This window comes from Mustelus asterias, chromosome 12 (genome assembly GCF_964213995.1).
Source record: "Mustelus asterias chromosome 12, sMusAst1.hap1.1, whole genome shotgun sequence".
NCBI classification, from domain to species: domain Eukaryota; kingdom Metazoa; phylum Chordata; class Chondrichthyes; order Carcharhiniformes; family Triakidae; genus Mustelus; species Mustelus asterias.
The window spans coordinates 12769894-12784379 of NC_135812.1; the positions used below are offsets into that span (position 1 = coordinate 12769894).

Genomic DNA, 14486 nt, shown 5'->3' on the forward strand with positions numbered 1-14486 from the left:
TCCTTTCGTTACTTGTCCAAGATTTGAAGGTGATATAAATTTCACCCGGTGACTAGCTATCAGCTCTGTGCGCACCAAATGAAAAGGAATGGAACCAGAACATATCCCTGAGGCTTACCATTAGTTTTACCACTTAATATCACACGGGACAATGTCTGAATAGCATCATGAAGTCGTGCATTCGTTAGTGCGCCACTACGCTTGTTTTAGACTTTGAAGGCATCAACCTCTCGATGAATCCCAGCAAAATGACCGAACTGTAATATCAAAGATTTCTAACCATTAATTAAAGTGGTGTTACTTTTTAAAAAAAAAAGTATCTTGCATATACGTAACTGCTTAACTCGTCACATTGCTGCATTGGAAATCAGGTCAACCCTCGACTGTTGTAAACTTAAGTTTAAGGTCACTTTGTGGTTATTCATTGTAAATTAATCCGCACTTCACATTTTCACAGTGCTCTGGGAAATTTAATTCCAATTTGATCCAAAATAATATTTTGACTGGGTGCGACATTTCAGCCAGCACCTCATTCTCACGTCGATTACCTTGTGTTTTTTTTTTGTCTGTGCCCAGGACAGGCAGGAGAAACTGCGGAAAGATCACGCTCCTTTTCACAGTCTCAGCTGAGCGGACAGATCGAACTTCTTACTGCAGCTGGGAGCTCCCTTTTCACAGGGTCTGGGGAAAGAAAGACATGTCTTGCCCGGCAATCTGTGCCTCCCGTCAGCAGACGGCGCTTCGAATGGGACAGCGCCTGTTCAAAATAGACTGGCTTCACGAGTAAACATTTAACTTTCTTTTTTTTTAAAAAAAGAGAAAAATCATTAAAACGCAGCAACACTTATTCTCTCGTAATGCATAGTGTTGGTGGAATTAGTCTTTGGTCTGATAAACGGCAGTTAAGATATCCTGGGAAAATCCTTTACGCTTAAGTTTTGGAAACCTTCATACTGTTTGCCTTGAGAGTTTCTTTCTGAGTTAACAAAAAGGCTGACTCTTTCTCATAATAGGCCGCTTCGTTCACAAACACTGGATACGCGGCACTGCTTCCATTGTAAGGGATGGTTTTCCCATCCAAGGTTAGGAATGAGGGGTCGCCTGGCTCCAATTGTTTCCAGTCATTATCCTGCAAGACAAAAGGGCAATGGGATACTTCAAGAGTGACTTCCGAGAGATTTGGGAGATTCTTGATTACACCTTGCCTGACAATCTGATTTGTGGGAAAATGTTGCGGGTGCTGGAATCTGAAACACAAACAGGAAATGCCGGAGAAACTCAGCAGGTCTGACAGCTTCTGTGGAGAGAGAATAGAACCAATGTTTCGCATCCGAATGACCCTTTGTCAAGCTCTTACAAAGGGTAATCCTGACTCGAAACATTGGCTCTATTTTCTCTCTACGGATGCTGTCAGACCTCAATCATAGATCATAAAATCCTACAGTGCAGAATGACGCCATTCGGCCCATCGAGTCTGCACCGACCACAATCCCACAACGGCCCTATCCCCATAACCCCATGCATTTACCCTAGCTAGTCCCCCAGACACTAAGGGGCAATTTTAGCATGGCCAACCCACCTAACCCGCACATCTTTGGACCGTGGGAGGAAACCGGAGCACCCGGAGGAAACCCACGCTGACACAGGGGAGAACGTGCAGACTCTGCACAGACAGTGACCCAAGCCGGGAATCGAACCCGGGTCCCTGGCGCTGTGAGGCAGCAGTGCTAACCACTGTGCCACCGTGCCGCCCTGCTGAGATTTTCCAGCATTTTCTGTTTTAGATCTGATTTGCGAATTTTGTGTCTGTCGAATCAGCAGTATATGCTCCCGGGTCAGGCATAGCAAATTTAGTTGCGGAGTTTAGGTCCGTTTGCTTTTCCCAGTAATGTCCTTCAGTCTTGATTACGGAACAGCGATCCTTCTCCACCAGAAAGACATTTCTGCACTTCTCGAATGATTGCCAAACGAACAGCGGTTTTTTGTAGGCCTCCCCCTCCAAGCACCCCACCTCACAACAGTCTAACTCCCCTTATAGCGGAGAGAATTGATGCAGCAAATAGCTGAATCACAGGGATTAGGAAGCACCTCTTTCGGTCTCTGCTCTGTGCTGAGTTCGTTAATCGCAGCCACAATGTCAATGGGGCTAACTAACATGGTGTGAGAAATACCCGGGTATGGTTCCTGCTCTGTATTACTTTGTGGGCAACTTCCATTGGATGTGCCTGCTGTGTAGAATGTTGAGTAAGGACAGGATTTTGTCCTATAGAGATAGCCCCAAGAATAAAAATAACTTGCTAACATCGACTCTGAGCTCCGCAAATGAACAATGGTCATTTAAGCAAAGAATCAGTGGGGTAACAGGAAAGCCATAGAATCAAACACCAGCCTTCACGCGAGGAAGGTGAGAAGCAGGACGAAAAGGTATGCAGACAAACAACACTTGCTATATCTAAAAGTCAGCACTTACCTGCAGCTGAGGATGAATGACAGCAATAATCTGTCCTTCTGAATCCCTGGGGTAGTCAACTTTCTCAAAGGCTCTGTAAACATCGAGGGTACATGGAGGAAATTCCTTGCCTAGATGTAAATAAATATCTGAGTGAGCTCCTGAATCTCCCAAGTCATTAAGTGCTCCAATAGTGATGTCTGTGGTTCTGTTAGGATGACCAAGGTCAGTCAGTGTTCTCAATTGCAGTCGCCAATGAAACTTCCATTAAAATGAAACTAGACAAATGTCTGGTTGGAAATAGAATCAAATAGCGAATAGAGACTTGGATCGTCAAATTTACTATGGGGTGATGTGAGGTCAGCTTCATCTGGAGGTTATGCAAAATGGGCGATTGTAAATTTTACACTTTGTCCAATTTTCATGTCCATTGACGTCAGTGGGAAAAAGATGTGGTGCAGGACAGGATACCACAACAGGTTCAGGTTCACTATCGTCTATATTGCGCCACCATGGAATGTAAATTCAATTCCTTGTTGTTCCAGGCTAATGCCAAATGAGTTAAAAAATATATACACAGCGGTTAGCACTGCTGCCTCACAGCGCCAGGGACCCAGGTTCGATTCCTGGCTTGGGTCACTGTCTGTGTGGAGTTTGCACATTCTCCCCGTGTCTGCGTGGGTTTCCTCCGGGTGCTCCGGCTTCCTCCCACAGTCTGAAAGACGTGCTGGTTAGGTGCTCAATTCTCAGTGTACCCGAACAGGCACCAGAGTGTGGCGACTAGGGGATTTTCACAGTAACTTCATTGCAATGTTAATGTAAGCCTATTTGTGACACTAATAAATAAACTTTAAACTTAATAAACTTAAAGCTTGCATGGGTTTCTGCTTGGTGCCCCAGTTTCTTCCCACAGGATTGACCCGGGTTCGATTCCCGGCTTGGGTCACTGTCTGTGTGACATCTGCACGTTCTGCCCATGTCTGCGTGGGTTTCCTCCGGGTGCTCCGGTTTCCTCCCACAGTCCGAAAGACGTGCTGGTTAGGTGCATTGGCCATGCTAAATTCTCCCTCAGTGTACCCAAACAGGCGCCGGAGTGTGGCGACTAGGGGATCTTCACAGTAACTTCATTGCCGTGTTAATGTAAGCCTACTTGTGACACTGATAAATAAACTTTGAAAAACTTTGAACTTTAAATACCCTGGGTCACTCTGACTGTGTCAAATGTTTTATTTTCCAGGAAGTTTAAAGGGCTGCATTTTTCAGAGAAAGGCATATAGGGAGCGATCTTGAGCCCACTCCCATAGTCCGTGGGAACGCTGGTCGGGCTCGAGATCCAGAAGTCATAGATTTCACTGGCAAGATTACAGTGGTGCATTATCTCCGCCCCTCACCGGTGATGTCATCAGGCTCACGCCCATAACAGGGGTGAACCTGATTTACATACATTTCCATACATCTTAACATTATTAACGCAACCCCTTCACCAGATGTTGACCCTCTGCCATATTTTCAAACCGCTCTGACCATTTACAACAACACGCTCATCCAGATGTGAACCTGTCATGGGGAAACCCCTCCACGGGCGTAAAGGTGAATATAGCCCTTGGGGGAGAGAGACGTGGTCAGGCAGTGGGGAGCCACCAAGACCTCCATGGCGGGCTGGGAGTGGGTGGGGGGGGGGGGGGGGCGGGGTTTATTGCTGTTCTGATTGGAGCACCCTGATCTTAGTACAGCCGGGTTTTGCTGGTGTGTCGAGTCCCGCCCCCTGTATGACGCCCCCTTGATTTTTTTTCCGGCAGCGTGTCGTAAGATCTGGAGAGAAAACTAGCGTGTTTCTCTTTTTCGCCTGAAACAACACTGCCATTTTTTGGTAAGATTTCACACACAGTCTTTTATCCTGTAATCTTCCTTTTAATTTATCTTTCTTCACACATTTTATTTCCTCTGCGAGAATGCAGAGTGAACCTGTAGCCAGGACCTACGTGTAAACTGACTGCTTAATGGAGGAAGTACTTGTACTGTGCCCTTTTACGTCCTCAGGACATCCCAAAGCACTTCATTACCTCCGAATGAAGACATTTCCCCCATCCCAGTCCTAAATGGCTGACCCCATACCCTGTGATTAGTTCTATACTCTCTAGCCAAGAGAAACAGCCTCTCAAGTGTCTACACTGTCAACCCCATCAGAATTCTATACATTCCAATGAGGGGCGGCACGGTGGGTCAGCACTGCTGCCTCACAGTGCCAGGGACCCGGGTTCAATTCTCAGCTTGGGCCACAGTCTGTGTGGAGTCTGCACGTTCTCCCCCATGTCTGCGTGGGTTTCCTCTGGGTGCTCTGGTTTCCTCCCACAGTCTGAAAGACGTGCTGGTTAGGAGCAGTGACCCGAACGGGTGCTGGAGTGTGGTGACTAGGGGAATTTAACAGTAACTTCATTGCAGTGTTAATGTAAGCCTTACTGTGACTAGTGAATGAACTTTACTTCATTCTTCCACTCAATAGAGTATAGACCCATTCTACTTAATCTCCCCTCATAGAACCTCTCTCAGAATCATTCAAAAGCATCTTCATTGCAGCCCCCTCTAAAGGAAGTGTATACTACCTTTGATTTGGAGAGCAAGGGCAGAATTCTCCGGCTGCGCTGGTCTAAAAGCAGGAAATTCCCACCCGACCGTCAATGGCATTTCACATTCTCCGCAACCCGCCCGCTAAACTTTCAGTGGCGGGAGAATTCCGGCCCGATAGTGTACACAGCCTTGTACAAATACAGCAAGACTTCCTTACTCTTGTACTTTAGCCCTCTTACAATCAAGCTCAACAAATATTTGCCTGCTTGCTATACCTGTATGTTAATTTTGTGTGTACAAGGACACCCAGATTCCCCTGAACACCATCATTTAATAGTTTTTCACTATTTAAAAAAAATCTTAAAACAGAAATATTCTGTTTTTCAATTTTTCCAATGGAAGTGTTTAACCTCACATTTTCCCACATTATACTCCATCTCCTATCTTCACTTTGGTGATTTATATCCCTTCACAGGCTCTTGGCATCCTCCTCGCAGCTTATGTTTCTACCCAGCTTTTTTTCATCGGTAAACTTGGACATAGTGATCGGGCGGCACGGTGGGACAGTGGTTAGCACTGCTGCCTCACAGCACCAAGGAGCTGGGTTCGATTCCCGGCTTGGGTCACTGCCTGTGCAGAGTCGCACGTTCTCCCCGTGTCTGCGTGGGTTTCCTCCGGGTGCTCCAGTTTCCTCCCACAGTCTGAAAGATGTGCTGGTTAGGGTGCATTGGCCATGATAAATTCTCCTTCAGTGTACGTGAACAGGTGCCGGAGTGTGGCGACTAGGGGATTTTCACAGTAACTCCATTGTAGTGTTAATGTAAGCTCATTTGTGACTCTAATAACGAAACTTTAAAAACTCACCCCCTTCATCTAAGACATTGATATAGATTGTAAAAAGTGGAGGCCCAAGCACTGATCTTTGGAGAACCGCACTAATAACAATCTGCCAAACCTGAAAACGATTCTGTGTCCTTTAACCAGTCCTCCATCCATACAAATATATTACTCCCAATCCCATGAACCTTGGTGTCCTTGTGTTCTTTTCAAACAAATATTTGCAGCACAATAATGATCGGGCTGCATCTCTTTTGAAGGACAAAGACAGTGCTGCTTCTGGAGAGGGCAAAGAGCCAACTTTTGTCAAAGCCAGCTTGCTGTTCCAGGCTTAAGTAACTATGAAAATATACACAGAACACAGAGAATCCTGACAGTGCAGAAGGAGGCCATTTGGTCCAAGGAGCCTGCACTGACCACAATCCCACCCAGCCTCTATCCCCATAACTCCACGCACTTACCCCGCTAATTTGGTTGGTTTGCAAGTGCAGCAGGTAATTAAGAAGGCAAATGGAATTTTGTCCTTCATTGCTAGAGGGATGGAGTTTAAAAACAGCGAGGTTATGTTGCAGCTGTTTTAGGTGCTGGTGAGGCCACACCTGGAGTACTGTGTACAGTTTTGGTCTCCTTACTTGAGAAAGGATATACTGACACTGGAGGGGGTACAGAGGAGATTCACTAGGTTGATTCCGGAATTGAGAGGGTTGGCTTATGAGGAGAGACTGAGTAGAATGGGGCTATACTCATTGGAATTCAGAAGAATGAGGGGAGATCTTACAGAAACATATAAGATTATGAAGGAATAGATAAGGTAGAAGTAGGGAAGTTGTTTCCACTGGTGGTTGAAACTAGAAGTGGGGGCAAGACCTCAAAATAGATTTAGGACTGAGTTGAGGAGGAACTTCTTCACACAAAGGGTTGTGAATCTGTGGAATTCCCTGCCCAGTGAAGCAGTTGAGGCTACCTCATTGAATGTTTTTAAGGCAAAGATAGATAGATTTTTGAACAGTAAAGGAATTAAGAGTTATGGTGAGTGGGCAGGTAAGTGGAGCCGAGTCCATGAAAAGATCAGCTATGATCTTATTAAATGGCGGAGCAGGCTCGAGGGGCCAGATGCCCTATTCCTGCTCCTAGTTCTTATGTTCTAATCCCCCTGACATTAAGGGGCAATTTAGCATGGCCAATCAACCTAACCCGCACATCTTTGGACTGTGGGAGGAAACCGGAGCACCTGGAGGAAACCCAAGCAGACACGGGGAGACCGTGCAGACTCCGCACAGACAGTCACCCCGAGGCCGGAATTGAACCCGGGTCCCTGGTGCTGTGAGGCAGCAGTGCTAACCACTGTGCCGCCCATATATGATCACGGAGCAAAGAATGAGAGATATGTGCTTCCTGCGTAATTAGATTTTAAAAGAGGGCAACAAATGAACAACAAAAGTGTGACGGGTGCTCAAGTTACACACATGCTCAGCAAGTCCCACCTTCATTATAGAAATGTGCAAAATCCAGGGCACTGTTAACGAGCTTCCGCATGCTTTCTAAAATATTCGCCCTTGCCACCCCTTGGGGTTGAGGACCAATTTCAAGACCTGTGGGAGTAACAAAACAATAGATTAAACGAAGGTGATTAGATGCCAGATATGTAACATTATCAAAGACAGGAAGAGAGTCAACAACATTGCCGTGGGTCTGGAGTCACATGTCGGCCAGACCAAGTAAGGACGGCAGATTTCCTTCCCTAAAAGATATTAGTGAACCAGCTGGGTTTTTACAACAATCGACAATGGTTTCATGGTCATCAGTAGATTCTTAATTTCAGACTTTTTAAAATTGAATTCAAATTCCACTATCTGCCGTGGCGGGATTTGAATCTGGGTCCCCAGAACATTAGTTGAGTTTCTGGATTAATAGTCTAGCAATAATACCACGGGGCCATCACCTTCCCCTGAGGTTATGACTGGTGCTATATAATAGAACATAGAACATAACAGCGCAGTACAGGCCCTTCAGCCCTCGATGTTGCACCGACCTGTGAAACCAATCTAAAGCCCATCTAACCTACACTATTCCAATATCATCCATAGGTTTATCCAATGACCATTTAAATGCCCTTAATGTTGGCGAGTCCACTACTGCTGCAGGCAGGGCATTCCACGCCCTTACTACTTTCTGAGTAAAGAACCTACCTCTATCCTATATCTATCACCCCTCAATTTAAAGCTATGTCCCCTCGTGCTAGCCATCACCATCCGAGGAAAAAGGCTCTCACTGTCCACTCTATCTAATCCTCTGATCATCTTGTATGCCTCTAAATGCAAGCTTTTCCTTGTTCTTGTGGATTCCTTCTGTTTTTTTTTTAAGTTGCACTCTCTTTTTTGGCACCTGAAATGTTACGAAAAATGGTGAATTACACAGGACACACATTGCGTTTGTCACTCTGTTACTTGACAAACTGTAAAACTGCTGCCAAAGTGGTGGTAATTAATTTGGGGATCATAATTACTCCTGAGAAAAGGTCAAAGTGTTAAAAACGTGCAGAATCCACCATGGCAGATGGTGGAATTTGAATTCAATAAAAAATAGCTGGAATTAAAAATCTACTGATGACTATGAAACCATTGTTGGAAAAATCCATCCGGTTCACTGATGTCCTTTAGGGAAGGAAATCTGCCGTCCTTACCCGGTCTGGCCTACATGTGACTCCAGATCCACAGCAATGTGGTTGACTCTCAACTGCCCTCTAAGAGCAACTAGGGATGGGCAATAAATGCTGACCAGCCAGCCATGGCCATGTCCCAAGAATGAATAACAAAAAAAATCAGCCATAATTTCCACCTAAAATCTAACAGTGGAGAGTTTCAGCAAAGATCAACATAGTGGGCGGGATTTTCCAGCTGCACTCGTCCCAAGGCTGGAAATTCCTGCCCGAGGTCAATGGACCTTTCTTTGCGTGGTCCACTGAATTTTCTAGGGTAACATATTAGCGACTCATTGGGTGGAAAACTCTGCGCAATGAGTTGCCTACATTTGTACAAAATACATTTAGTCTGGCGCGAATGGAGGGAATAATCAGTCTCCAAGTCCTACAGTCCATTTGACAGCGTATTCAGAGTTTAAGTTTATTTATTAGTGTCACAAGTCAGCTTACATTAACACTGCAATGAAGTTACTGTGAAAATCTCCTAATAGCCACACTCTGGCACCTGTTCGGGTACACTGAGGGAAAATTTAGCATGGCCAACGCACCTAACCAGCACGTCTTTCCAGACTGTGGGAGGAAACAGGACCACCTGGAGGAAACCCACGCAGACACGGGGAGAACGTACAGACTCCGCACGGACAGTGACCCAAGCTGGGAATTGAACCCGGGTCCCTGGTGCTGTGAGGCAGCAGTGCTAACCACTGTGCCACCTTAATCAATGGTATTGTACCGGAAACATTTTCAATCCACTGTATTTCTGCTTCACCAGAGGTGAGAGAACAAATTATCAGTTTTGGATGCTGCACAGTATTGATGGACGCACTAGGAATAGGTGAAAAGAGCACAGAAACTCTCTCGCATAACAAATTTCTTCAGCAACTTTCACCATGTGTATGCAGAGAAGCCTGGGTGAACACACTAGCTGACAGTAATTACATATTATTGAAAGCACCAGTCATTACACCAGATCTTTTCAGTGCAGCCTAACTCATCTGACCCAATGCCGCCATCATGTTTCTCATCCAATAAGAGTATTCCTGTCTGTTGTAATTGTTGGGGAAGTCTCAGAATCAGCTGCACACCACCTTTCAGACAGATGTTGCTGTTGTTGTTTTTCTTCCCGCACCTCAGCACAGATGTGCACGCTAATAAATCACTTGCCCTATGAAAATCAGCTGCTTTAAGTCAGTTCCCCAATCCTTCCTCTTGTGGTATAGATATAGAAGCGGGCATTTGACTAATTAGCTGCCCCAGTCATCTCATGTTTAAATTCTCGTAAGTTGTTTGGTTTCTGTCGGAAGACACAGTTTGACTTTAAACAGATGCAGCCACGGCACGATTTTACTGCAAGTTTCCTGCTGGATGCCTGACTTCCCCCAACCATGAATCAATCACCCTTCACTGGCTCCTGCAACCTGGAATTGGAATGAAACCTTGGAATAAATAGAGAATAAATCATAGTGTGTGCGTGCCTGTGTGTGGGTGTGTGTGTGGGCAGGGGGGGCGGTGGGGGTGTGTGTGGAGGGGGGGTGTGGTGGGGGCACATACGCCCCTGACAATTTTATAAACCCCTTCAAGGTCACCTCTCATCCTCCTACGCTCCAGGGACAAAAGTCCCAGCCTATCCTTACAATTCAGACCTTCCAGTCAGTAACATCCTTGTCAATCTTTTTTGCACCCTTTCCAGATTAATAGTATCCTTCCTATAGCAGGGTGACCAGAATTGTGCACAGAACTTCAAATGTGGCCTAACAACATCTTGTACAATTGTAACATAACGTCCCAACTCGTGCACTCAATGCTCTGACCGATTAAGGAGAGTGTACCAAACACCTTCTTCACCACCCTGTCTAGCTGTGAAGCCACTTTTGAGGAACTGCAACTCCTATGTCTCCCTGTTTGACAACATGGTTGTAAGCAGTACAGAGCAACTTTCAGTGTTAGACAATTACAGCCAGTCAGAGATTTTGCTTTATGTTTCCTCTGAATGTACCAAATGATATAGGAAAGCAATGAGCCTACTCAGCAGGGCTCCTGGAAGCCAATAGTCTGAGTGCATATTGTTAGCGGACAGCCTGAGCATCCAGAGAATCATCTAACAGCAGTTATATAGTATTTGCAATGCATAAACAAGCTTTTCGGCCCAACTGGTCTTTGTCAACTTGGAAGGGTTTGTACTGAGGGCCAATAAAGTGTTTGAGGTTCTGCCCTGAAGTAAAACACTGCTTTCCCAACCCGTAATCATTGGGCGGAATTTTCCTGTTTCCCCCCCCCCAACCACGGGAATCGTAGTGGGCGGGACACGGGCCATGCAAAGGTCCACTTGACCTCAGGCGGGGCTTTCCGACCTTGGGGTGAGTGCATCCGGAAAATCCCACCTATTATCTTTCTGACTGAGATATTCTTCCCAAGTTTGAAGCTTACCTACAGAGTGCTTTGCGACAGTTCGTATTGCACCGTATTGGACCGCAGGGTTTTCAAGCAGCAGCACTTGACAATTGTCATGTGTCAAAGTATTCTGGAACGGAAAGGTGACGGAAGTTATCAATATCATTTCAATAAATCGCTTTGTATTTTAAATGTGCACCAGTTCTTTATGGAGAAAATATACAATATTCAAAAGAAAACAGTTTTGTTGGTTTAATTAAGTATTTTGTTCCTATTTTAGAAGTTTTTTTTTCTTTGTGTGAAGGTTCCTAATGTTAGGTGCTGTCCCCCAACTCAGTGGGACAGAAGAAATCATTGCCAGGCCCTGCCAATGTGGCTGTGTAATAACAGCAACTTCAATTTTACAATGCATTTACAGTAGCAACGAGGAGCTTCACAGATGTCTACTTTTAGCCAAAGGAGGAGGTACTAAGGTAGGTGACAAAACCTTTTCCAGAGTCGGTTTGAAGCAGCAGCTTAGAGGACAAGATGTTGAAAGCTGGAAGGTTCAGGGACAGAATTCTCAGAAGGAATAAACAGCAAAACATGGGAAATAAGACTATTGTTCTGGCCCAGCCTCCAATAGGCCCTGCCCCCAATAGGTCCCACCCCTTGGCTCTGCCCGATGCCAGATGGGCAGTGCCAAGGTCCCCCCTGGGCATTGGCACTTTGTCCCTTGGGCATTGCCAGGGGCACAGCCTGGCACTGCCAGGGTGCCAATGCCCAGGGGGCACCACACCCCCTCCGTCGCCCGACCCCCTGGGGGCCCCCAATTGCCCCCCCCACTCTTCACTCCAGTGGGATCGGGTTGCTAGTTCCCCAAAAGTGGGGAGCTAGTGTAATCCCTGCTGGAGTGAAACACTCTGGCTGGGTGGGAGAGGCTAGTGGGCCTGGAGATTTCAGTCCTGGGCCCGCTAATCTCATTTAAATTGTAGGGAAGTGATCATTGAAAACATTTCTGTGTCTCCCTGCCGATTTCCAACGTGGAGCAGACGCCACCGGAAATCCGACGCTGGAAGAGCACTCGCGCAAATCCCATGAATCGGCCGCCACGGGATTCTCCCAGTCTGCTGCGCTAAGTTTTTAGGGAGAATCGCGGCCTATATCCTCACATTAATGTCAAAATACCAAATTGTCAGGGTCTTGTCTGGCTTCCTAATATACCTTGGGGTTTCTAACCTGGTATCCTAACAATAGGTTAACCCCATCCTATCATTACAACCTCCTCCAACCCCGAAACCCTATCCTGGATGGCTCCTGTGCTCTGACTCTGGCCTATTGTGCACTGCCTCACTCTTTGTCCCAGCCCCATTGGTGACAGAGCATTTTCGCTGTACTCTGGAATTACCCCAATCTGCACCATTCTATCCCAATTTCCCTTCCTATCTTGTTATTATTAATCCTGAAATGACTGCGATCATTAAGTCCATAACCCTAACTATACAGTTATGTTACTTCAAAATTACACACACAGAATTAACAACACATACAAATAATAGGCTAAAACGCTAAGGGAATTTGATTTCAGGTAAATGGCTTCTGTTAAAAAATAAAGTGGAAATAGGCATTTCTAATTGGCCTAAAGAAAGTATACACAGGACAATCAGGGCTATCCCACTGGATAGAGGATTGGCTAACTGATAGAAAACAGACAGTAGAGATACGACGGGCATTTTCAGGATAGCAACCTGTAATTAGTGGAGTGTCGCTGGGATCAGTGCTGGGTCCACAATTATTTACAATATATATTAATGACTTGGATGAGGGAGCATAAGTACAATGCCAAGCTTGCGGATGACACAAAAATAGAATCATAGAATTCCGACAGAACAGAAGGAGACCATTTGGCCCATCATGTCTATACCGACCACAATCCCACCCAGGCCCTATTCCCCTAACCCCACACATTTACACTGCTAATTCCCCTAACACTAGGGTCTATTTAGCATGGCCAATCAACCTAACCCACACATCTTTGGACTGTGGGAGGAAACTGGAGCACCCGGAGGAAACCCACGCAGACACGAGAGGAACGTGCAAACTCCACACAGACAGTGACACGAGTCCGAAATTGAACTTGGGTGGCAGTGCTAACCACTGTGCCACCGTGTCACCCATAGGTGGGAAGGCAAGTGGTGAGGATGACAAGGAGGCGACAGGGGGGTATATTCAGGTTGAGCGAGTGGGCAAAACTACCTGGCAGATAGAACCATAGAACCATAGAAAATTACAGCTCAGAAACAGGCCTTTTGGCCCTTCTTGTCTGTGCCGAACCATTTTATGCCTAGTCCCACTGACCTGCACTTGGACCATATCCCTCCACACCCCTCTCATCCATGAACCCGTCCAAGTTTTTCTTAAATGTTAAAAGTGACCCCGCATTTACCACTTTATCCGGCAGCTCATTCCACACTCCCACCACTCTCTGCGTGAAGAAGCCCCCCCTAATATTCCCTTTAAACTTTTCTCCTTTCACCCTTAACCCATGCCCTCTGGTTTTTTTCTCACCTAGCCTCAGCGGAAAAAGCCTGCTTGCATTCACTCTATCTATACCCATCAAAATCTTATACACCTCTATCAAATCTCCCCTCAATCTTCTACGCTCCAGGGAATAAAGTCCCAACCTATTCAATCTCTCTCTGTAACTCAGCTTCTCAAGTCCCGGCAACATCCTTGTGAACCTTCTTTGCACTCTTTCAATCTTATTTACATCCTTCCTGTAACTAGGTGACCAAAACTGTACACAAGATGGAACATAATATAGAAAAAGATGGAACATAATATAGAAAAAGATGGAACATAATATAGAAAAATGCAAAGTTATGCACTTTGGTAGGAAGAATAAAGGAGCTGAATATTATGGAAATGGAGAAAGACTGCAGAAATCTGCAGCACAGAGGGATGTGGAGGTCCTAGTACATAAATCACAAACGCAAGTTTAGCAGGTAATAGGGGAGGCAAATGGAATGGCACCTACCTTAATATAATGAATCATCTGGATGGTGAATTCATCCTTGGATGTTTTCATGATCAGACAGTTTCCCATGTTGGAGGTAGTGTTGTGAAGATCGATAGCAAGATCATAGGCATTCTCGCTGTCTTTTGGTCCAAACAAACGGTTTATCTCCTGAGCTCTTTTAACTTCGTAAGGCAGCGAGTCACTTGGTGGCATGCTGTTGGGTGTAAGGTTTTTTTTTTAAAAAGGAAAAATTAATAAGCTAATAATAACCAGCTAGATCCTGTTCTATTTGGGGCCTGGGCAAGTAGGTCCTGTATCATAATCTGCTTTGCAAACAAGGTACGCTACAAAGCAGATGGGACATAGGAATAGGTCATTCAGCCCCTCAAGCCCAGATCATAAGACATAGGAGCAGAAGTAGGCCATTCAGCTCAGCGAGATTGCTCTGCCATTCAATGAGATCATGACTGACCTGATAATCCTCAGCTCCACTAACCCACCTTATCCCCTTCACCCTTGATGCGCTTACTCATTAAAAATCT

At 45.6% G+C, this 14486-nt stretch overlaps 1 protein-coding gene across 1 annotated transcript in view; it reads right to left on the reverse strand.

Annotated features, from left to right (window-relative positions):
- Positions 1-452: 452 nt before the first annotated feature.
- aspa (aspartoacylase) overlaps positions 453-14486 on the reverse strand; it is a 33686-nt gene continuing 19652 nt past the window's right edge. Inside the window, exons 2-6 of the mRNA XM_078224768.1 lie at positions 13963-14158; positions 10983-11076; positions 7339-7446; positions 2471-2580; positions 453-1129 (exon numbers count right to left, since the gene is read on the reverse strand). Coding sequence (XP_078080894.1) covers positions 932-1129; positions 2471-2580; positions 7339-7446; positions 10983-11076; positions 13963-14158 — 706 coding nt within the window. The 3' untranslated portion in view covers positions 453-931. The remainder of the gene's footprint in view (positions 1130-2470; positions 2581-7338; positions 7447-10982; positions 11077-13962; positions 14159-14486) is intronic.